This window comes from Tachyglossus aculeatus, chromosome 8, assembly GCF_015852505.1.
Source record: "Tachyglossus aculeatus isolate mTacAcu1 chromosome 8, mTacAcu1.pri, whole genome shotgun sequence".
Lineage (NCBI taxonomy): Eukaryota > Metazoa > Chordata > Mammalia > Monotremata > Tachyglossidae > Tachyglossus > Tachyglossus aculeatus.
The window spans coordinates 3,084,645-3,108,099 of NC_052073.1; the positions used below are offsets into that span (position 1 = coordinate 3,084,645).

At 44.8% G+C, this 23,455-nt stretch overlaps 1 protein-coding gene across 3 annotated transcripts in view; it reads right to left on the reverse strand.

Annotated features, from left to right (window-relative positions):
* The window catches only part of FAM81A (family with sequence similarity 81 member A), a 49,593-nt gene extending 28,226 nt beyond the window's left edge, over positions 1-21,367 (reverse strand). The window contains exons 1-3 of one of the 3 annotated variants that reach the window (XM_038750529.1): positions 21,294-21,367; positions 10,421-10,488; positions 8,855-9,128 (exon numbers count right to left, since the gene is read on the reverse strand). In XM_038750529.1, the coding sequence (XP_038606457.1) occupies positions 8,855-9,128; positions 10,421-10,467 (321 nt within the window). In that variant the 5' untranslated portion in view covers positions 10,468-10,488; positions 21,294-21,367. Of the gene's footprint in view, positions 1-8,854; positions 9,149-10,420; positions 10,489-15,830; positions 15,891-21,293 lie in introns of those variants that run through there. The other 2 variants (XM_038750530.1, XM_038750531.1) reach the window with 2 other exon arrangements.
* Positions 21,368-23,455: the final 2,088 nt, after the last annotated feature.

Below are 23,455 nucleotides of genomic sequence, written 5' to 3' on the forward strand. Positions count from 1 at the left end.
TATTAATTGAGCAGCTACTCAGTGTAAAGCACTGTACTAAGCATTTGGGAGAGTACAACAACAGACACCTTCCCTGCCCACAACGAGCTCACAATCCAGAGGGAGCTCAGGGGCTAAAGAGAAATAAGTTAATGAGCCGGCTCTATCAGATCAGAATATCACTGAGCACTTAGCATCTCAAAGCTTCAGTTCTGGTCAGCCTCAACTGGCGACTGAGTCAGGTGCAATCCGTTCACCTCCTTTCTGGTCCTCCTTTGGGATGAGAAATAAGAGTACTCAATGAGGCCACATCCTAACAGAGAATGTGAGTTTCCCTGATCGCCTCGTATCCCCCCCAGCGCTTAGAACAGTGCTTTGCACATAGTAAGTGCTTAACAAATACCATCATCATTATTATTATTAAATAACAATGCTCTACTATTTGCCCTAGCAGTAACATATTTTAATGTCTGTCTCCCCCATAGACTTTCAACTCCTTGCGGACAAGGATCATGTCTACCAACTCTATTGTATTGTACTTTCCCAAGCATTTAGTACAGTGCTCTGGACACAGGCCATGCTGGGAAGCAGCTCGGCCTAGAGAAAAGGCTTGGGAGTCAGCGGACCTGGGTTCTATACCCGGCTCCACAACGTGCCAGCTGTGTGACCTTGGGCACATCAGTTAACTTCTCTGTTCGTCAGTTTCTCAACTGAAAATGGGGATTCAATACCCGATCTCCGTTCTACTTAGACTGTGAATACCACGTGAGATAGGGATTATGTCCAACCTGATTAACTTGAATCTACCCTAGCACTTAGTACAGTGCTTAACATAGAGTAAGTACTTAACAAATACCATAACTATCATCACCACAGTAAGCACTCAATAAATACCACTGCTGGACTGTATGAAACACCGTAACATCCAACCTAACTCAGGAGGAATAAAAGCTGTGTTCTTCAATGAACAGGAAGCCACTGAACATACCGCTGATAAAGCATGTTTTCATTACGGGTTCTGGTGAGAACACTATTGTAGAATTAGGGAAAACTCTTCCCACCATACGCGTCTGTCTAGAAGCAATAAGATGTGGTGTCAGAAGAAATGTGTTGCTCAAGGTGTAAATATTCTACATAGCTGTCCTTCAAGGAGGCTTCACTGATGGACAAATGTGTGTGTGTGTGTGTGAGAGAGAGAGAGAGACAGACAGATAGACAGACAGAAAGACAGGCACTGAATGGGCCAATGTGGAATCCACTGTCTTGGCTACACTATGCACCCACAAAGCCCACCCCTTTATATGCCGGGAGCTACAACATGAGTTGTCATGAACAACAACCTTGGCAGGTGGCTTGGCCTAGTAGAGACAGTTTGAGACTTAGGAATCTGAAGAGCTGGATTCTAGTCCCAGCTCTGCCCCTGACCTACTGTGTTACTTTGGGTGGTCACAACCTTTCTGGGCCTCTGTTTCCTCATCTGTAAAATGAGTGATAAGATTAATTATGAGCCCCAGGCTAAGTCTGATATCCTAACCTTATTCATTCATTCATTCATCCATTCATTCAATCGTATTTATTGAGCGCTTACTGTGTGCAGAGCACTGTACTAAGTGCTTGGAAAGTACAAGTCGGCAACATATAGAGACGGTCCCCACCCAACAACAGGCTCACAGTCTAGAAGGGGGAGGCAGACAACAAAACAAAACATGTAGACAGGCGTTAAAATCGTCAGAACAAATAGAATTATAGCTATATGCACATAACCTTATACCTAGCCCAGTGCTCAGCATATGGTTAGCCCTGAATACCACAATCATTATTATTCAGAAATAGCACTTTGCATTATAGAAAAACTGACCATTGTGGGTAAGGGTCTACCTTAAGAGTATCACCAATCATTATCTACAATTTGGAATCAAAACCAGGTTAAATGACATGTGTCTAAAAGAAGAGCTGAAGAGTTTATACCTTGGAAGGAAATTCTTAAGAAACCAGACAACAGACTCCCATGGACAGAGACCTAACAATGAGTCTAAGTGCTCAGAATTTACAAAGCAGTTTTGAGAAACAGAAGTAGATAGATTAGTGGCTACATACCTTGGGAAGCCAGCCACTTCTGCTCCACAATGACATATGTGCAACCTTGGGCAGGTCACTTCATTTTTCTATGACATATTTACACTATCGCCCACTAAAAAAGGAAAGCTAGCAATAATTACCGAGAAAAGGCAGCCCACACTTGAGGGACAGATCCTGATCTGCTAGGCCAAAAACTCCTCTATGGGAGAGAAAAACTTAATAAGGTCCCAAATCCTCTGATATCTTCAGAAACAAGCTCCTGAAACATACCCAAACTGATTCCGAGTATGCCTCAAACTCAAATTCTGCAGTAAGTATTTGGCACCAAGGAAAGCCTGAGAGAAGTGGAGAAGTGGAGAAGTGGAGTCCTTCCCTTCCCCACAGCACCTGTAAATATGTTTGTACATATTTATTACTCTATTTATTTATTTTACTTGTACATATCTATTCTATTTATTTTATTTTGTTAGGATGTTTGGTTTTGTTCTCTGTCTCCCCCTTCTAGACTGTAAGCCCACTGTTGGGTAGGGACCGTCTCTATATGTTGCCAACTTGTACTTCCCAAGCGCTAAGTACAGTGCTCTGCACACAGTAAGTGCTCAGTAAATACGATTGATGATGATGATGATGAGAAGTTTAGGCGGGGAGGACCAGTGGACTGTTGATAATAATAATAATAATTATAATTATGGTATTTGTTAAGCACTTACTAAATGTCAAATCACTGTTCTAAACGCTGGGGTACATACAAGGTAATCAGGTTGGACACAGTCCCTGTCCCCCTTGGGGCTCACGGTCTTAATCCTCATTTTACAGATGAGGTAACTGAGGCAAAGAAAAGATAAGTGGCTTGCCCAAGGTCGCACAGCAGAAAAGTGGCATAGCTGGGATTAGAACCCATGTCCTGGGTGACTTGGGGTGGCTTTCTCCATTTCCCACTCCTTCTGCTGTTGACTTTTAGCCCTCTTTTCAGGTGCTCTCCCCACAGCAATGAACGCCAGCCCCCAGCCCCTTCAAAGATGCTAACAAATCAGAACAAACCATCCTTCAGTCTAGTCTGCTCCGGACAGGGGCCCTCGGTATGGATGACTCCAGTCCTGACAATTCCCGGCTACCGCAAATGAACAAAAGCCGATGCTTACACATCCAGCAGGCTTCATTCGTGCCAGGCCTAATGGCCATATCTGTAATTTATTTTAATGTCTAGCTCTCATCCTAGACTGCAAGCTCCTTGTGGGCAGGGAATGTGTCAACCAACCTTGTCATGTCGTACTTTCCCTAGCACTTGGTACAGTGCTCTCTACTACTGATTGATTGGCTGATTGACTTGGGTCTTGGCTAAAAACTCAACACCCTTGGGGTGATCCCTGGCACTATTCTGGGCAGAGTGACCAGGGGTCCGGGTGGGTGCGTGAGGGGCTTTGGCTGGCTCCGCGGTGCTGGAAGTTACCGTCTGATCATTTTGGGTTCTGGTTAGAACGCTACTGAAGAATTAAAGAAAACTTCCCACCACATGGGTCCGTCTGGAGGAAACAGGATGTGGTGTCACATCGGTCAAGGCGTGAATACTCTATATAACTGTCCTTCAAGGAGGCTTCACTGATGGACATGTGTGTGTGTGTGTGTGTGTGTGTGTGTGTGTGTGTGTGTGTGTGTGTGTGTGTTCATTCCTCAGGCCTTGGCCCTCACCAGCCACACGCCAAAACCACCCTCAAATATTCCGGCCAGAAGCAGCATGGCTCAGTGGAAAGAGCCCAGGCTCGGGAGTCAGAGGTTATGGGTTCTAATCCCGCCTCCGCTGCTTGTCAGCTGTGTGACTTTGGGTAAGTCACTTCACTTCTCTGTGCCTCAGTTACCTCATCTGTAAAATGGGGATTTAGACTGTGAGCCCCATGTGGGACAACCTGATCACCTTGTATCCCCCCCAGTGCTTAAACACTGCTTTGCACATAGTAAGCGCTTAACCAATACCATCATTATTATTATTATTATTATTTGCCTGCTGAGTGACCTTGGTCAAGTCACTTAACTTCTCTGGGCCTCAGTTCCCTTATCTACCCCAGTGCTTAGTACAGTGCCTGGCACGTAGTAAGCACTTCACAAATTTGAGCACTTAGTATAATGCTCTGCACGCAGTAAGCACTCAATAAAAACATTTGAATGATAAGTACCATTAAAAAAAAAAATCGGAGGCTATCAGCAGGAAGACATGTCTCCAGGCAGCAGCCAATCACTACTTCAGCTGGAGATCCACCTAAAGGAGACGCATAACCAGATTCTGTGTGATGCGTGTGTGTCATGTGAAGAGTTGTGTTTTTTATCTGCACAACATAACCTAATTACAGATGTGCCGAGTGCCCAAACCAAGCACCATTTGGGTGGCATCAGGCCCCATCCGGTGGGGAACATTTGAGATGCCCCTAGTCAGATCACTGTCGGAGCTCTCAGGTTACTGTGAGTTTGCCGTCGCTTTAGCTTTCACAGATTTCTGGTCTTTGGCTTTTAGGGCTATTATATGATGGAGTCTCAGGGAGGATTTTAAATAGCACGCTACGGTTGCACTACTGAGACAGGCCTTTGTGCACTGAGAAGCAGAAGGTTTAACGCTGCTGACCTGGGCAGCTTCAGACAGGAAGCTTCTGTTTCAGGTACTATTGATCCCCAGGCTTGCTTTTTACCATCAAAGCTAAATGTATCATTATAGGAAGGATTTTAATCTGCAGCGCAATGGCTTCATCCAAGTCAAATACAAAATGGGAGAAGGACAGGTTCTGAAATTCCATTTGTGACTCAATTTTTCTATTTAAGAAAGAGTCCCTGGTCTGCAAAGGGTATAAAAAATGGTCCCCCTCCCTAGGTAACATCAGGTCACCATCATCACAACCACCACCAGATCACCATCATCACTCTAGACGGTAAGCTCGTTGCGGGCAGGGGATGTGTCTGTTTATTGTTCGATTGCACTCTCCCAAGCACTTAGTACAGTGCTTTGCACACACTAAGTGCTCAATAAATATGACCGAATGAATGAATCATTCCTCTAGACCATAAGCTCCTTGGGAGCAAGGAACTTTCTAGTCTCCTCTCCCAGGCACTTAGTCCAGTGCTCTGCACTCAGTAAGCACTCAATAAATCCCAATGATTGATGGATGGATCATGGCTAGTGGTCTCATCATGCAATCTGGAGCTGCTCTAACACTCTGCCGGCCAAAGGGGCTCATCAGGGGGTCATTTAAGGGCTCCCCTGTGCCATCCATTCAACACCTGGACAGAGGCCGGCGCTTTGGGGAGCAAAAAGCTGGTGGGAGGGGCAACAATAATTTTAGGAGACTGTCACTGTGATGGGTGAGCAACAGGTGCTCATTTCCTCCCTTCTTCATCACACTTGGATTTGCACACTTAATTCATCCCTACAGCACTTATGTCCACATCCATAATGTATTCATTTTTATTAATGTCTGTCTCCCCTCTAGACTGTAAGCTCATTGAGGTCTACCAACTCTGTTGTGTTGTACTCTCCCAAGCGCTCAGTACAGTGCTCTGCACACACTAAACACTCAATAAATACCACTGATTGATTGATTGGCAGCTGTAAACCGGGAGCTCTTGGATCTCCAGCAGAGCTAGTCCCCTGATTCAAGTCAACATCCTAGGGATTCAACCCCTTCTACCTATCAATCAATCAACCAATCAATGATTCCTGCCCACAAGGAGCTTCCAGTCTTTCAGTGTTGTTGTTGGGGCTACTCCTGGTTCATGCCTAGGAAAAGTGACTACTGATGGAAAAAAAAATAATAATAATAGCACTTATTAAGCACTTACTATGATGGAAAAAATAATAATAATAGTACTTATTAAGCACTTATTAGGTGTCAAGCACTATTTTAAGCGCTGGGGTAGATACAAGCTAATCAGGTTGGACACAGTCCCTGTGCCATGTGGGGCTCACACTCTTTATCCCCATTTTACAGATGAGATAACTGAGGCCGAGAGAAGTGAAATGACTTAGCCATGATCATACGGCAGACATTCAGCAATGAGAAGCAGCATGGCTTAATGGAAAGAGCCCGGTCTTGGGAGTTGGAGGACGGGGATTCTAATCCCCCCTCCGTCACTTGTCTGTTGTGTGACCTTGGACAAGCCACTTAGCTCCTCTGTGCCTCATTTACCTCATTTGTAAAATGGGGATTAAGACTGTGAGCCCCAAGTGGGACAACCTGATTACCCTGTTTCTACCCCAACGCTTAGAACAGTGCTTGGCACATAGTAAGCACTTACCAAATACCACAATTATTATTATTATTATTATTATTATTATTATTATTATTATTATTATTATTCAGGCTTGGTCCAACAACCAGGCCCTTGCTTTAACCACTAAGCCATGCTGCTTCTCATGATAGCTTCCAGGGCAGTTTTGGAAGGGAATGGTTTCTTTCAATTAAGCAATTCAATTTTCACTCCACCCCCGCAGCACTTACGCTGCTTAACCATCTGTAATTTATTTAAATGTCTGTCTCCCCCTCTAGCCTATAAACTCCTTTTGGGACGGGATGGTGTCTACCTAACAACCTATCCTATTGTAGTGCACTCTCCCAAGTGCTTGGTACAGCACATAGTAGGCGCTCAATAAATGCCATTGATTGATTGATAGGTGGATTTAAGGGGTTGAACCCCCTTAGGATGTTGACTTGAAAGAGGGCAAGTGTGACCTTGGGCAAGTCACTTAACTTCTCTGTGCCTCAGGTAGCTCATGTGTAAAATGGGGATTGAGATTGTGAGCCCCATGCGGAACAGGGGCTGGGTCCAACCTGACAACCCCAGTGCTTAGGACAATGTCTGGCACATAGTAAATGCTTAATAATTATTATTATTACTGCTTCAACAACTTTCAAGGGGAAGGTACACTTTTCAAAGTTCCACAATAACATATAGTTTTACCAAAAACCAAACATGTGCTGAAAGGAGTTTAGATTATTCATTCATTCATCCATCCATATTTAATTCATTCATTTCATTCAGTCGTATTTATTAAGCGCTTACTGTGTGCAGAGCACTGTACAAAGCGCTTGGTTAGTAGTAACCTGGTCCAGTACAGTCAGTTCTCCTATCATGCCTGCTTTCTTGAGGAATCCTGTTTAGGAAAACTTATGATTTAGTATTCACCTCATCCAAGGCTGTGCATGAATACATGACTTTCATCCAACACTGTTCTGGGTTCTGTCCAGAGAGATGTGCTTTATATCATGAGTATTCCTTAATTCTACCATCACATTCCATCCATCCATAGCTCATGCAATGGCAGAACCGACTGGGCAGCTGCGATACTGAAATCTGACACAAGACTATCCTCTGAGCAATAGTGATGATATGCTGGTTTTTCCCAGAGTTTTCAAAAATACATATGTATGAGCATGTGTAATTATAATTATTAGAACTGCCGCATGGAATTCAAATCTCTCAAAAAGAAGTGAGGTTTTATTTTGGAAAGTATTAGAAGTGTGATAGGCCTAAGTTCTATATTTAAAACATCTATTTTGAAAATCCATCTGCGCCATGTAATTATGCAGCTATTTTTTGACAATAACACATGGGGACTTAAACATTACACTGGGGCTTTCAGCCTATGATTTTGGAAAACAGTTCTATGAAAATAGAAGATGTCAATGTTTTGCTGGGACTGGTTTGGCACTTCATGTTTTAAGAGGGAGGCAGAGGAGTTAGAGAGGCTTCAGAGAAGAACAACAGAAATGGCTGAACCATATTATTATTATTATTATTATTGTATTTGTTATGCACTTACTATGAATCAAGCACTCTTCTAAGCCCTGGGGTATGTACAAGTTAATCGGGTCGGACAAAATTCCTGTCCCACAAGGGGCTGTATGTGAAAAGATGAAAAGTTTAATAATAATGATGGTATCTGTGAAGTGCTTACTATGTTCCAGGTACTGTTCTAAGTGCTGGGGTAGATACAAGATAATCGGGTTGAGCGAAGTCCCAATCTCACATAGGGCTCACATTCTTAATCCCCATTTTACAGATGAGGGAACCAAGACCCAGAGAAGTGAAGTGACTTGCCTACCTAGCAGACTCGTGGTGGGGCTGGGATTAGAACCCATGACCTTCTGACTCCCAAGCCTGGGCTCTATCCATTAGGCCATGCTGTTTCTTTAAAGGAGTTGGTGAGAAGCTGGAAGACTGACTTATTTGTGCTCAGATCTATGAAGGAGTAGGCAAATTGGCCATTCCAAAGAGGAATGGATAGACCTTAGCCAGCGAGTCAGACATTCAAAACAACTTTCGGCAGGCTGGGGCTCTTAACCCCAGGGTAAACTTTCCTGGGGTAATTGTGGAAAGTCCACTTCCCTCGCAATTTTTCAGGCTGGAACGGGCCACGGTCATTGCCACGGTCGGCTTGGATGGTTTAGGACAGTCCCCTCCGAGAGGCCAGGGACTGGACCAGATGGCATCAATGATAATAATAATAATAATAATAATAATAATAATAATAATAATAATGACATTTGTTAAGCACTTACTATGTGCAAAGCACTGTTCTAAGCGCTGGGGTGGATACAAGGTGATCAGGTTGCCCCACGGGGGGCTCACAGTTTTAATCCCCATTTTACAGATGAGGGAACTGAGGCACAGAGAAGTGAAGTGACTTGCCCAAAGTCACACAGCTGACAATTGGCAAGCCGGGATTTGAACCCAGGACCTCTGACTCCCAAGCCCGGGCTCTTTCCATCGAGCCACAAGGGCACCCCCGATCCCTGAAACGGTGCCAGCTCACCTCGATATCGCGGTTCAGTTGCTTCACGATGGCGGTGATGTTTCTGATGTGCTCTTCCAAGAACAGCCTGGCCAACCGGTCCCCTCCGCCTTTGTTCTGCATTTTCTGCAAACTGGCGACGATGTCCTCTTTGATACGAAAGGCGTGCTCCACCAGGGCCGCCGTGGTTTTCTCGTGGAAGAGGATCCTGTCTTCCAACAGCTCCACCAGGCTCGCGGACGAGTACGGGCTCAGTGACAGAGACTGGCTGTGCCGTGGCATAGTTCTGACTCGCCTATGGACAGAAGCACATTCCTGCCCCTCGGTGAACAGGGCATTGAAAGGTGAGGCCGAGCCCAACCAACCTTGCGGGGATCCCGTGGGCCCGACCGTCCAACCCTGAAATGCCACGGCAGGAGCATGAGGGGCCACCCCACCCCAGCGCCAGACCCCAGCTAGGCCACCTCTGACCCGAGCATCCCCTCGAGACTGTAAATTCTTTGAGGGCAGGGAATGTGTCTATTGTAGTGCACTCTCCCAAGCGCTCAGTACAGCGCTCTGCACCCAGTAAGCACTCAATAATTGACTGACTGCAGCCAGCTGGGGTCAGATGCCCTCCTGCAAGCAGCCCACATGCTCACGGTCAGCGCCTTGACATGTCCTTCCCCTCTCCCGGCCCCACAGAGCTTATATGTACCTATCTGTAATTTCTTTATTTGTACTGATGTCTGTCTCCCATCTCAATCAATCAATCAATCAATCAATCAATCGTATTTATTGAGCGCTTACTGTGTGCAGAGCACTGTACTAAGCGCTTGGGAAGTACAAGTTGGCAACATATAGAGACGGTCCCTACCCAACAGTGGGCTCACAGTCTAGAAGGGGGAGCCCAGGCTTGGGCTCTTTCCACTAGGCCTTGTTGCTTCTCAGGATTCCTTAATCAATCAATCGATCGATCGATCAATCAACTGTATTTATTAAGCGCTGACCTGGTGCAGAGCACTCTACTAAGTGCATGAGAGAGTAAAAAACAACAGGGTTGGCAGAGAAGCAGCGTGACTAATGGAAAGAGCACGGTGCCTGGGAATCAGAGGACGTGGGTTTTAATCCTGGCTCTTTCATTCATTCATTCATTCATTCATTCAATTGTATTCATTGAGCACTTACTGTGTGCAGAGCACTGTACTAAGTGCTTGGGAAGTACAAGTTGGCAACAGTCTCGAGGCTGTAAGGTTGCTGTGGCTAGGGACTGTGTGTGTTTATTGTTGCATTGTACTCTCCCAAGTGCTCAGTACAGTACTCTACACACAGTAAGCACTCAATAAATATTGATCGAATACATATCTATAATTTATTACATTAACATACGTCTCCCCTTCTAGACTATATGCTCATCATGGCTGGGGAATGTGTGTTACATTGTACTCTCCCATATACTTAATTCAGTGTTCTGTGCAAAGTTAACGCTCAATACAGTCTACTGACTGACAACTCCCCCCTGCCCTTCAAAGGAGGGGAAGAACAGAAACTCTGCTAAAAAAAAAATGCATCCAAGACTAGGAAATATTCATGATTTACACATTATACCTTTCCTCCGTGACAAGGGAAGGAAGAGCAGTGCTCCGATGGGCCATTTTCTTTTTAATAATTCACATCTGTTGGAAAAATAGACATTAAATTATTTAGAAGTTGATATTTGCCACTGAAATGACTTCAACAGAGATACTGCAAAGTGAAGTGTCACATTCTGCTAATTAGACCAATCCTAAAGCCCACAAATTTTTCACTTGCATTTTGAGAGAAATTTTGCACTTTACAGTGTGACAGAGCAAAGCACCAAAGGGAGAAAAATACAGTATGGAAACGATTGAGGTATCAGCATAAATTAATATTCATAAAAAATGTCCATTTGATTAGGCTTTCACTGGAAAGGAAGCGTGCACTCTGAGTTTTCCCCTGTTGTCTCCCAAAAATACTGAATCTATTTTTGAGTTACGGTGACCATTTTCAGTGATAAAAAGGTTCTTTTGGTGGCTTCAACCCGTTCACTTCTTTCTCTCTCCCCAAAGATTTCCAGGAACATAGCAATCGGTTAATTAGAAACACTTATTAAATACTGAAGAAATCCAAATCATTGTGATTCTCTGACACCTGGGTATTATAACTTGAGTTTACAGCCTAACCTTTATTAAGATTTATAATTATACTCTTTCCATCTTCTTTTGAACACTACATCTTTCTACCTCCCCAAAATCAAAGCTAAATCAAGAAAACAGCTTTTTGGGTTGCCGATTACCATTTTTCTATATTAATGTTGATTGCTTACAAAATGATACATGCCGATCAAAATGAACCACGGTTTATTTTCGGTTGTACCGTAAATACAAAATTATTTCTGATTAAAATGATGGATTTGTCATCCTTCTCCACAAGATTTGATTTATAATTCCCCAATTCTCAAAAATGTAATAACAATCGTAGTATTTGTTATGTTCGAGAAGCAGCATGGCTCAGTGGAAGGAGCATGGGCTTTGGAGTCAGAGGTCATGGGTTCAAACCCCAGCTCCGCCAATTGTCAGCTGTGTGACTTTGGGCAAGTCACTTAACTTCTCTGGGCCTCAGTTACCTCATCTGTAAAATGGGGATTAAGACTGTGAGCCCCCCGTGGGACAACCTGATCACCTTGTAACCTCTCCAGCGCTTAGAATAGTGCTTTGCTTAGAGTAAGCACTTAATAAATGCCATCATTATTATTATTATTATGTGCCGATTACTATGTGCCGAGTGCTACATTAAGCGCTGGAGTAGACACATTGTAAGCAGATGGAACTCGGCCCTACAGGGGGTTCCCAGTCTAAGTGGGAGAGAGAACCAGTAATATAACCCCCATTTAACAGTTGGGGAAATTGAGGCACAGAAAAAGTAAGTGATTTTCCCAAGGCCAGACAGTGGGTTGGTGGCGGAGCCAAGATTAGAACCCAGGTCTCTGACCCCCAGGCATGTGCTCTCTCCATTAGGCCATATGTTCAAAATGATTGAACGTTTCTTTATTTTTTTATGGTATTTGTTAAGCACTTACCATGTGTCAAACACTGTTTTAAGCACTGGAATAGATACAGATCAGTTAGGTCAGCTACAGTCCCTGTTTTGAATGAGGCTCGCAGTGTAGATTGAATGAATCAATAAGTGAGTGCCAACTTGTACATCCCAAGCGCTTAGTACAGTGCTCTGCACACAGTAAGCGCTCAATAAATACGATTGAATGAATTTATTACGCTATTTATTTTACTTGTACATATTTAGTCTATTTATTTTATTTTGTTAATACATTTTGTTTTGTTCTCTGTCTCCCCCTTCTAGATTGTGAGCCCACTGTTGGATAGGGGCCGTCTCTGTATGTTGCTAATTTGTACTTCCCAAGCGGTTAGTACAGTGCTCTGCACACAGTAAGCGCTCAATAAATGCGATTGAATGAATGAATGAATGTAGGAGGGAGTCCCCGTTTTAGAGTTGAGGAAACTGAGGCATAAGGAAGTGAAATGACTAGCCCAAGGTCACACAGCAGACAAGTGGCAGAGCCAGGATTAGAAACCAGGCCCATCTAATTTCCAGGCCTGACTCTATCCACTAGACCAAGCTGCTTCCCTATTCTTTCTCTACCCAAACACCAATGTGAATTCGTAATTTCACGTTACTTTTTTTAAGAACAGGAATACACAGTAAGGCATGGTCTGAAGGTTGATGGTTCTCTAACATTACGGTTAACATTACTAACAAATGATATTTATGGGACACAGAAGATGGACCACCCAAAAATAGAGAACATGGTTAATGTAAATAAATATCGGAGCATAATGGACTAACTTTCTCATGCTGATCTATGCAGAACATATGGAAGATAGAGCTTATTATGTCTAAACTTCTTGGCGAACATATTTCGGCTTTCTAAGGCTGAGCCAGCGCATTGGGTCAACTTGAGGAGAAAAACACACACAAAAAAAACACGACAAAAAAAACTTTATTTTACCAACAGACATACACGAGAGGAAGAATATAGAGCAAAGGATCCAATGGGGATGGAGAGCTGAGTTCATTTAAGTCTGTGGGAAACAATCAAGGGAAATCAAGAAATGACTAAATTAGGTTGGCTACAATTAAAGCTTTACTGCAAAACGGCCTGGGAATAGACTACATTCTGGAGACAGGTACACATTCATGCATGGAAAACTTGCTTGTTCTCCTGTTTCACTCAACTGGGGAGTGGCTTCCCCTCACGGAAAGAGCTCGGGCCTCGGAGTCAGAGGTCCTGGGTTCTAATCCCGGTTCTGCCACTTGCCTGCTGTGTGATCTTGGGTAAGTCACCTCACTTCTCTGTGCCTGTTTCCTCATCTGTAAAGTGAGGATTCCATATCTGTTCTCCCTCCCATGGGGGACAGGAACTGTGTCCAATCTGATTATCTTGTATCTACCCCAATTCTGAGACAGTGCTTGGTTTATAATAAGCATTTAACAAAATATCTCCACCCTCCACCTTCCCCTCAGGATGGGAAGGAGCACGGCCTAGTGGAAAAAGCGTGGGCCTGGGAATCAGATGTCCTGGGTTCTAATCCTGTCTCTGCCACTTGTCTGCTGAGTGACCTTAGGCAAGTCACTTCACCTCTGGGCCTCAGTGACTTCATCTGCAAAATGGGAATTAAGACTGTGAGCCCTATACGGGACAAGGACTGGGTCCAACCTAATTAACTTGTATCTGTCGTATAGTGTTTGAACTCTCCCGAGCGCTTAGTACGAAGCAGCGTGGCTCAGTGAAAAGAGCACGGGCTTGGGAGTCAGAGATCATGGGTTCAAATCCCGGCTCCACCGCTTGTCGGCTGTGTGACTTTGGGCAAGTCACTTAACTTCTCTGGGCCTCAGTTACCTCATCTGTAAAATGGGGGTTGCCCCCCGTGGGACAACCTGATCACCTTGTATCCCCCCAGCGCTTAGAACAGTGCTCTGCATCATCATCAATCATCATCAATCGTATTTATTGAGCGCTTACTATGTGCAGAGCACTGTACTAAGCGCTTGGGAAGTACAAATTGGCAACATATAGAGACAGTCCCTACCCAACAGTGGGCTCACAGTCTAAAAGGGGGAGACAGAAAACAAAACCAAACATACTAACAAAATAAAATAAATAGAATAGATATGTACAAGTAAAATAAATAAATAGAGTAATAAATATGTACAAACATATATACATCTATACAGGTGCTGCGGGGAAGGGAAGGAGGTAAGATGGGGGAATGGAGAGGGGGACGAGGGGGAGAGGAAGGAAGGCACATAGGCACTCTGCACATAGTAAGCGCTTAATAAATGCCATCATTATTATTATTATTATTCTCCGTGCCTCAGTTACCTCATCTGTAAAATGAGGATTAAGGCTGTGAGCCCCACGTGGGACAACCTGATTACCTTGCATCCTCCCCAGCACTTAGAACTGTGCTTTGCGCGTAGTAAGCACTTAACAGATACCATTATTATTATTACCTTGCACACAGTAAGCGCTCAATAAATACGATTGATTGACTGACTGGGAGACAGACCGACAAGAGTTACTTAGCAAGAGTGGGCGAAGGACGGCATAACAGGAAGTCATTCAAGTGAATTGAGATGAGGAAGCAGAATAAGAAATTGCATCTCCAAATAAAACAGTCACTGGATGTGCATAAATGCTGAGGGTAGGAAGGAAGTAAATGCTGGCCCGCATTGCTCAGATGGGAGACCTTTCCCCGTTGACTTTGGGTCGGCGCTTAAACGTGAGCAGGTTGGTGTAGCCGACCCCGCCGCACTCAATAATAATAATAATAATGGCATTTATTAAGCACTTACTATGTGCAAAGCACTGTTCTAAGCACTAGGGAGGTTACAAGGTGATCAGGTTGTCCCACGGGGGGCTCACAGTCTTAATCCCTATTTTACAGATGAGGTCACTGAGGCCCAGAGAAGTTAAGTGACTTGCCCAAAGTCACACAGCTGACAATTGGTGGAGCTGGGAATTGAACCTGTGACCTCTGACTCCAAAGCCCGTGCTCCTTCCACTGAGCCACGCTGCTTCTCAAACATAACAAATACTGTGCTGTGTGACTTTGGGCTAGTCATTTGACTTCTCTGTGCTTCAGTTACCTCATCTGTATGTTTGGTTTTGTTCTCTGTCTCCCCCTTTTAGACTGTGAGCCCACTGTTGGGTAGGGACTGTCTCTATATGTTGCCAACTTGTACTTCCCAAGCGCTTAGTACAGTGCTCTGCACACAGTAAGTGCTCAATAAATACGATTGATTGATTGATTGATTGGGAAGAAGCAGCGTGGCTTAGTGGAAAGAGCACGGGCTTGGGCGTCAGAGGCCGTGGGTTCTAATCCCGGCTCTGCCACTGTCAGCTGTGCGACTTTGGGTCACTTAACTTCTTTGTGCATCAGTTCCCTCATCTGTAAAATGGGGATTAAGACTGTGAGCCCCACATGGGACAACCTGATTACCTTGTATCTACCCCAGCAATTAGAACAGTGCTTGGTACATAGTAAGTGCTTAACAAATACCATCATTATGATTATTATTACTTCGCTTCTCTGGGCCTCAGTTATCTCATCTGTAAAACGGGGATCGAGACTGGAAGCCCCATGGGGGACAGGGACTGTGTCCAACCCGATTTGCCTGTATTCACCCTAGAGCTTAGTACAGTGCCTGGCACACAGTAAGCGCTTAACAAATACCACAATTATTATTATTTTGGCTTCGTCTCCCATCAAGCCCCTGACATGTTTCGCACCTGACGTTTTCGCTGGCAGATCGTATTAAGCTCCGAGCTGATGCAAGACGGTATGAAGTGGGACTGGAAGGCCCAGGCAGAGCACTGTACTAAGCGCGCGAGAGAGTACATCACAACAGAGTAAGTCTCTTTGACTCCAAACTCTTGCGCCTTAATCTCCCATCGGGCCCCGGCCCCATTTCGCACCTGACATTTTTTGGTGGCAGATGGCACTGAGCTCTGAGCGGATGCGAGGCAGAAGGAGTGGGCGGGAAGGCCGGGGCGCATTTCTCCGATCAGAGTCACCTGCCTGATGAGCTGCCATTTGGATTCTGCTGACACAGCGAAAAAAATCCCCGCGCGGGTTGGAGTCGGAGGGATCCTCGACTCCTCCGTGGGTAATTAAAACGATAAGAGAAGGAAAACCGGGGCGATAAACAAAAACATGGGGAGTGCCTGAATGACGCATCTTCCCGGTTCAGCAATTTGATGAATTCCATGATGTGAAAGCAAGCCCCACGCATTCTCTCCCACATAAACACACAGTCTTTTCTCTGGAAGCCACAACAGCACAGTCGCTTTGCCACTGGCTTATCCAAAAAAAGAAGTGACCTCCCACAAAGTATTCTTTGATGAGACAGAGCAGTCCACCAAAACAGTATGGCTTAGTGGGTAGGGCACGGGCCTGGGATTCAGAAGGACCTGGGTTCTAATCCTGGCTCCGCCACTTGTCTGCTGTGTGACCTTGGGCAAGTCACTTCACTTCTCTGGACCTCAGTTCCCTCATCTGCAAAATGGGGATTAAGACCGTGAGCCTCATGAGGGACAGGGACTCTGTCCAACCTGATAATCTCATATTTACCCCAGAGCTTAGAACAGTGCTTGACACACAGTTATGTGCTTAACAAATGCCATCGTTATTATCATTATTATTATTTTTATAATTATTATTACAGAAGCAGCATGGCCTAGTGGCTAGAGCCTGAGCCTGGGAGTCAGAAGGATCTGGGTTCTAATCCTGGCTCTGCCACATTCATTCATTCATTCAATCGTATTTATTGAGCGCTTACTGTGTGCAGAGCACTGTACTAAGCGCTTGGGAAGTACAAGTTGGTTGTCTGCTGTGTGACCCTGGGCAAGTCACTTCACTTCTCTGGGCCTCACTTGCCTCATCTGTAAAATGGGGATTAAAACTGTGAGCCCCATATGGGACATGGGCTGTGACCAACCTGATTAGCTTTCATCTAGCCCAGCGCTTAGTACAGCATCTGGCACTGTACTTAACAAATACCATTATAAAAAAACAGAAAAGGAAACAGGTTCTTTCTCAGGCTTTACGGTACTTCCGTTCAGTTCTTAATTTCAGTCCAGGTTACATGACGGAAGAATCTGGTCTGGGTAAAAATGGGAAAATCAGGCCTTTCATTATTGAACACGCTAAAGGTGCCTACTTCCAAACAGCTCCTTGTGGGTTTCTTGTCTCATATCTAGAAATTCCACAGCACATGTTGGGGGAGACAGTTTGACTAGAGATAACATTTTGTTGGCTTTATAGGTGGCTGAGAACCAGAAAAATAAAAGAATGGATTTGGCACAGGTCAGATGTTACAGAGGTGTAAATGGAAACACTAAAGAGAGAAATTCAACAGTGCCGAAGGACATGTTCCGCTGGAAATTTTTTATGATGGTAGCTGAAAGGTGATGCAATATGGTGAACAGATGGAAACAGCAAACAGTTTATTTTAATATGAGCTAAATTCTGAATTCGGAGACGCTGGGAGGAATAGCCAACAAAGATTCGAAACACATTATACATCCACGTGTTTAAACACATTTTCCTATGTGCCAAGGAAAGAGTGTGTGCCTATTCTTCAGTGTTTGTTCCATTTATATCCCAGAAATCATCATTTTAATAAATTTATACAGTTTGGACATTACAAGTTGAAGTCACTAGGAGAGCGAAGTGGTTGTTTCACGTTCACTCCTAATGCAAGGGGAGAAAATGCATCATTTGATAACTGTCTTGAGCCTGGAGAATGATTTTGCAGAAATAAATTTTAAGGCTATAAAGGAAAAATTCCCCAATACATTCCAGTAGGCTGTTGCTGTTTTCTTATCATAGCATCATCAAAACGCCAGGCATGCTCTTCTTTCTCTGACTAGCTATAATCACTCAATCAACATCAGTCATAAAAGTAAAACAGGCATTACCAATATTGAAAAATCAAACAAGTTTTCCAGTGGAACAACTCAATTTGGTGGGGAATGCATCACTTTATTACTCAATTTCTCTTCTGTGAGCATTGCTCAAATCTCTCTCACAACAATGATTTCCAAGCACTATTTTGAGATCCTTCTGAATTCTCCAATGAGTCCTGACCATTATAAAAACTTGATAATAACTTGATATAATAACTTTCCAATTTGTACTTCCCAAGCGCTTAGTACAGTGCTCTGCACATAGTAAGTGCTCAATAAATACGATTGATGATGATAAAGTCATTTAGGGTCTTCAGAAAGGAAAACTATCCTGGTGCTTTAGGCTCCTATGCAGCAGCCGGCTCTCTTTCGGCTCTTTTTTTTTTAATGGTATTTGTTTTAGCACTTACTATGTGTGAAGCACTGTTCTAAGTGCTGGAGGGGATACAAGGTGATCAGGTAGTCCCACGTGGGGCTCACAGTCTTAATCCCCATTTTACAGATGAGGCTACTGAGGCACAGAGAAATTAAGTGACTTGCCCAAAGTCACACAGCTGACAAGTGGCGGAGTCAGGATTAGAACCCATGACCTCTGACTCCCAAGCCCGGGCTCTTTCCACTGAGCCAAAAGGCTAAACAGATGAAGGTTTTCAACCTTATTAATCCTTAGAGGCGAGCGAGTTTTGAGAAGTCTCTTTAACTTTGAATGTCTTCATTTTTCATTCTGCAGTCTTTAAAGAAGTTAACCTTTTGGGTAGAAGGCACACAATGAATCTAGACAGCTAATCATGAATGTGGAAATGCCAAATTCCTTAAAATTCCTTCAAGCCCCAGACAGACCTAAGTTTCCAGATCTGGGGGTTTGATTTGGTGAATGAATACTAACCCACTATTTACCTTCCAGATAGGCTGAACTTTGAAACACCTTGGAGGCATCTACCCCTGCCTCAAACACTTTTTCATAGTTGCCTCTGGATAAATCATTAACACAACCTTGAGCAGGAATTGAAGGGAGGGCACAGAGAACCTCACACATATCATGATGAACTTAACACATGTCAGGATTAGCAGTGGTTGCAATTGCCCTGTCCCTCTAATCATTCATTTCCTCTTCTCCCATTCCCTTCTGCGTCACCCTTGTACCTTTTTTTTGATGGCATTTATTAAGCGCTTACTATGTGCAAAGCACTGTTCTAAGCACTGGGGAGGTTACAAGGGGATCAGGTTGTCCCACGGGGCTCTCACAGTCTTAATCCCCATTTTTACAGATGAGGTAACTGAGGCACAGAGAAGTTAAGTGACTTGCCCAAAGTCACGCAGCTGACAATTGGTGGAGCCGGAACTGCTCCCCTTTTTCACCCCTCCCTTGGCCCTACAGCAGTGAATAAAGCCTGGGAGTGAGAAGGCAGAGGGTTCTAATCCTGCCTCTTCCGCTTAATAATAATAATAATGATTATGGCATTTGTTAAATGCTTACTATGTGCTCAGTACTGTTCAAAGCGCTGGGGCAGATACGAGGTAATCAGGTTACCCCATGGGGACTTGCAATTTTAATCCCCATTTTACAGATGAAGTAACTGATGCACAGAGAAGTTAAGTGGATTGCCCAAGGTCACACAGCAGACAAGCAGCAGAGTTGGAATTAGAACCCATGTCCTCTGACTCCCAAGCCTGTGCTCTTTCCAATAATCCATGATGCTTCCCTGTGGGACCTTGGGCAAATCACTTCACTTCATTATTATTATTATTATTACCCCAGTGCTTAGAACAGTGCTTGGCACATAGTAAGCACTTAACAAATACCATCCTTATCCTTATTAATAAATATGGTTGGATGGATGGATGGATGGATGGATGGATGGATGGATGCCCATTGTTTGGTAGGGACTGTCTCTGTTGCCGACTTGTACTTCCCAAGCGTTTAGTACAGTGCTCTGCACACATTAAGCACTCAATAAAGACAACTAAATGGATGAATGGATGGACGGATGGATGGATGGATGCCCATTGTTGGGTAAGGATCGTCTCTGTTGCCGACTTGTTCTTCCCAAGCGCTTAGTACAGTGCTCTGCACACATTAAGTGCTCAATAAAGACAACTGAATGGATGAATGGTTGGAAGGATGCCCATTGTTGGATAGGGACAGCCTCTATCTGTTGCCGACTTGTACTTCCCAGACGCTTAGTCCACTGCTCTGCACACAGTAAGTGCACAATAAAGACGACTGAATGGATGGATGGATGGATGGATGGATGGATGGATGGATGGATGGATGCCCGTTGTTGGGTAGGAACTGTCCCTATCTGTTGCCGACTTGTATTCCCAAGTGGTTAGTACAGTGCTCTGCACACAGTAAGCACTCAATAAAGACGACTGAATGAAGGAATGAATGAATGGATGGATGGATGGATGGATGGATGGATGGATGGATGGATGGATGAAAGGATGCCTGTTGTTGGGTAGAGACCGCCTCTATATGTTGCTGGCTTGTACTTCCCAAGCACTTAGTACAGTGCTCTGCACACATTAAGTGCTCAATAAAGACATTGAATGAATGAATGGGTGGATGGATGGATGGATAGATGGATGAATGGATGGATGGATGCCTGTTGTTGGGTAGGGACCGTCTCTATCTGTTGCTGACTTGTCCTTCCCAAGCTCTTAGTCCAGTGCTCTGCACACAGTAAGTGCTCAATAAAGATGACTGAATGGATGGATGGATGGATGGATGCCCGTTATTGGGTAGGGGCCATCTCTATCTGCTGCCGACTTGTACTTCCCAAGCGCTTAGTCCAATGCTCTCCACACAGTAAGCACTCATTAAGGACAATTGAGTGAAGGGATGGATGGATGGATGGATGCCTGTTATTGGGTAGGGGCCATCTCTATCTGCTGCCGACTTGTACTTCCCAAGCGCTTAGTCCAGTGATCTGCACACAGTAAGCACTCAATAAGGATGATTGAATGAAGGGATGGATGGAAGGATGCCCGTTGTTGGGTGGGGGCCATCTCTGCTGCCGACTTGTACTTCCCAAGCGCTTAGTCTAGTGCTCTGCACACAGTAAGCACTCAATAAGGATGATTGAATGAAGGGATGGATGGATGGATGGATGGATGGATGGATGGATGGATGCCTGTTGTTGGGTAGGGGCCATCTCTATCTGCTGCCGACTTGTACTTCCCAAGCGCTTAGTCCAGTGATCTGCACACAGTAAGCACTCAATAAGGATGATTGAATGAAGGGATGGATGGATGGATGGATGGATGGAAGGAAGGGTGGATGAAGGACTGCCCCCTTAGCTTGGCTCCCTGCCCTAACCAGGGCGGTCATCCGTCCCGTCCCGCCCGGACCCGAGGAGGGGGAGGGGGTGCGAGGGAGGGGTTCCCGCCGTGGCGACCAGGAACTCGTGGCCTCAGGCGGGACCGTGTGGGGTCGCGACAGGGGCGGGGTGGGGGTGGGGGGGCACTCACCGTGTCCGGGCGCCCCGGGGCGGGCAGCGCGGCCTCCCACTCGGGTGACGCGGGGCGGCGGCCGGCCGGCCGGACGGATGGACGGACGGACGGACGGATGGATGGATGGATGGATGGATGGCCGGCCGGACGGCCGCTCCCTCCCTCCGCTCCCCGCCGCCCGCGCGCGCCCCGCCGCTCCCGGGAGACGTTGCCTAGACGCCGTTGCCATGGCAGCCGGAGGGGCGGGGAGGGAGGGGGAGGACCAGAGAGCGCCCGCCAGGACAGATCACGTGGCAGCCCGAGGAGGCGCGCCGCCGCGCCCCCTGCCGGTCGCGGGCATTTCCCCCTTCGCATTCATTCATTCATTCATTCATTCAATCGTCCTTATTATTATAATAATAATGATTCCATTTGTTAAGCGCTTACTCTGTGCAAAGCAGTGTTCTAAGCGCTGTGGGGATACAAGGTCATCAGGTTGTCCCACGTGGGGCTCCCAGTCTTAATCCCCATTTTCCAGATGAGGGAACTGAGGCTCAGAGAAGTTAAGTGACTTGCCCAAGGTCACACAGCAGACATGTGGCGGAGCCGGGATTCGAATCCATGACCTCTGACTCCAAAGCCCGGGCTCTTTCTAGTGAGCCATGCTGCTTCTCTATCCAATCCAATAATCAAAGCAGGATAGGATAAGTGCTCCTCTCCTCTTCTCCCATTCCCTTCTGTGCCGCTCTTACTTGCTCCTTCATTCGTCCTCCCTCCCATCCCCACAACACAAGTGTATATATCTGTAATTTATTTATCTATTTATTCATTCATTCATCTATTTATTTATTTATATCAGTGCTCGTCTCCTTCTCCAGACTGTGAGTTTGTTGTGGGCAGGAATGTGTCTGTTTGTTGTTATATTGTAATCTCCCAAGCATTAATAATAATAATAATTGTGGTAATTGTTAAGCGCTTATTATGTGCCCAGCACTGTTCTAAGCACTGGGGTAGAAACAAGGTAATCAGGTTGTCCGACGTGGGGCTCACAGTCTTCATCCCCATTTTACAGATGATGTAACGGAGGCACAGAGCAGTTAAGTGACTTGCCCAAAGTCACACAGCTGATAAGTGGCAGAGCAGAGATTAGAGCCCACAACCTCAGACTCCCAAGCCCGTGCTCTTTCCACTAAGCCACGCTGAGTGCTTTGCACATACTAAGCGCTCAATAAACATGATTTAATGAATGAATGAATGAATGAATGTCCCATGTAGGGCTCCTGGTCTCAATCCCCATTTTATAGGTGAGGTAACTGAGGCCCAGAGAAGTGAAGTGACTTTCCCTAGGTCACACGGCAGACAAGTGGTGGAGGCAAAATTTGAACCCATGACCTTCTGACTCCCAAGAGCTGTGCTCTATCCACTACGCCTTGTGGTCCAATCAATTAAGCAATAATCACATTTATTGAGCACTTACTATGTGAAGAACACTGTATTAAACACATGGGAGAGTACAGTATAGCAGAGTTGGTAGACATGTTGCCTAACTACAAGGATCTTCCCATTTAGAGGGAGAGATAGATGTTAAAATTAATTGCAGATATGTATATAATGCAACTATCAACAGTCATCTTTATAATTACTTTTTTTTCAGGTAGCAGTAGGCATTTATTGAGCATCTATTTGGGTGCAGGGAACTGTACTAAGCATTGGGGAAAGTGCAACAGGAGCAGGAGATGTTTTACCTGCTCATCAGGAGTATATACTCAAACAGAAAATATTTATTATACTATATTTAAATGGTGTGTGGGGGGGGGTGGTTAGATTAGGACATTCCCACCTAAAGAAACTATCTTAAATAGGTCAAAGTTGGGAGTTCATACTATAGCATCATGTTCATGTTTTAAATAACCAAATAAAAATATTGAGTTGACCTCAAGTTGATACATATTTAAACTCTTTTTGGTTTTTCTGTTTTGGTATTCTTTGTTGTTAATAATAACCCCTCAGAAGTTGGTAAATCAATATTTTCCTTTGGCATTTCAAAAAGATTGATTTTTTTTGCTATATTTTGAAATAAACTGAAATTTACTTAATTGTTTCGTTGAATTTCCCGTTGTTTGGAATGGAATTGTGCCCGATATCTTGGTTTGTGCGGAATGTGATTTAATGAGGTCAGCGTGTCGTTCAGGGATATTTTA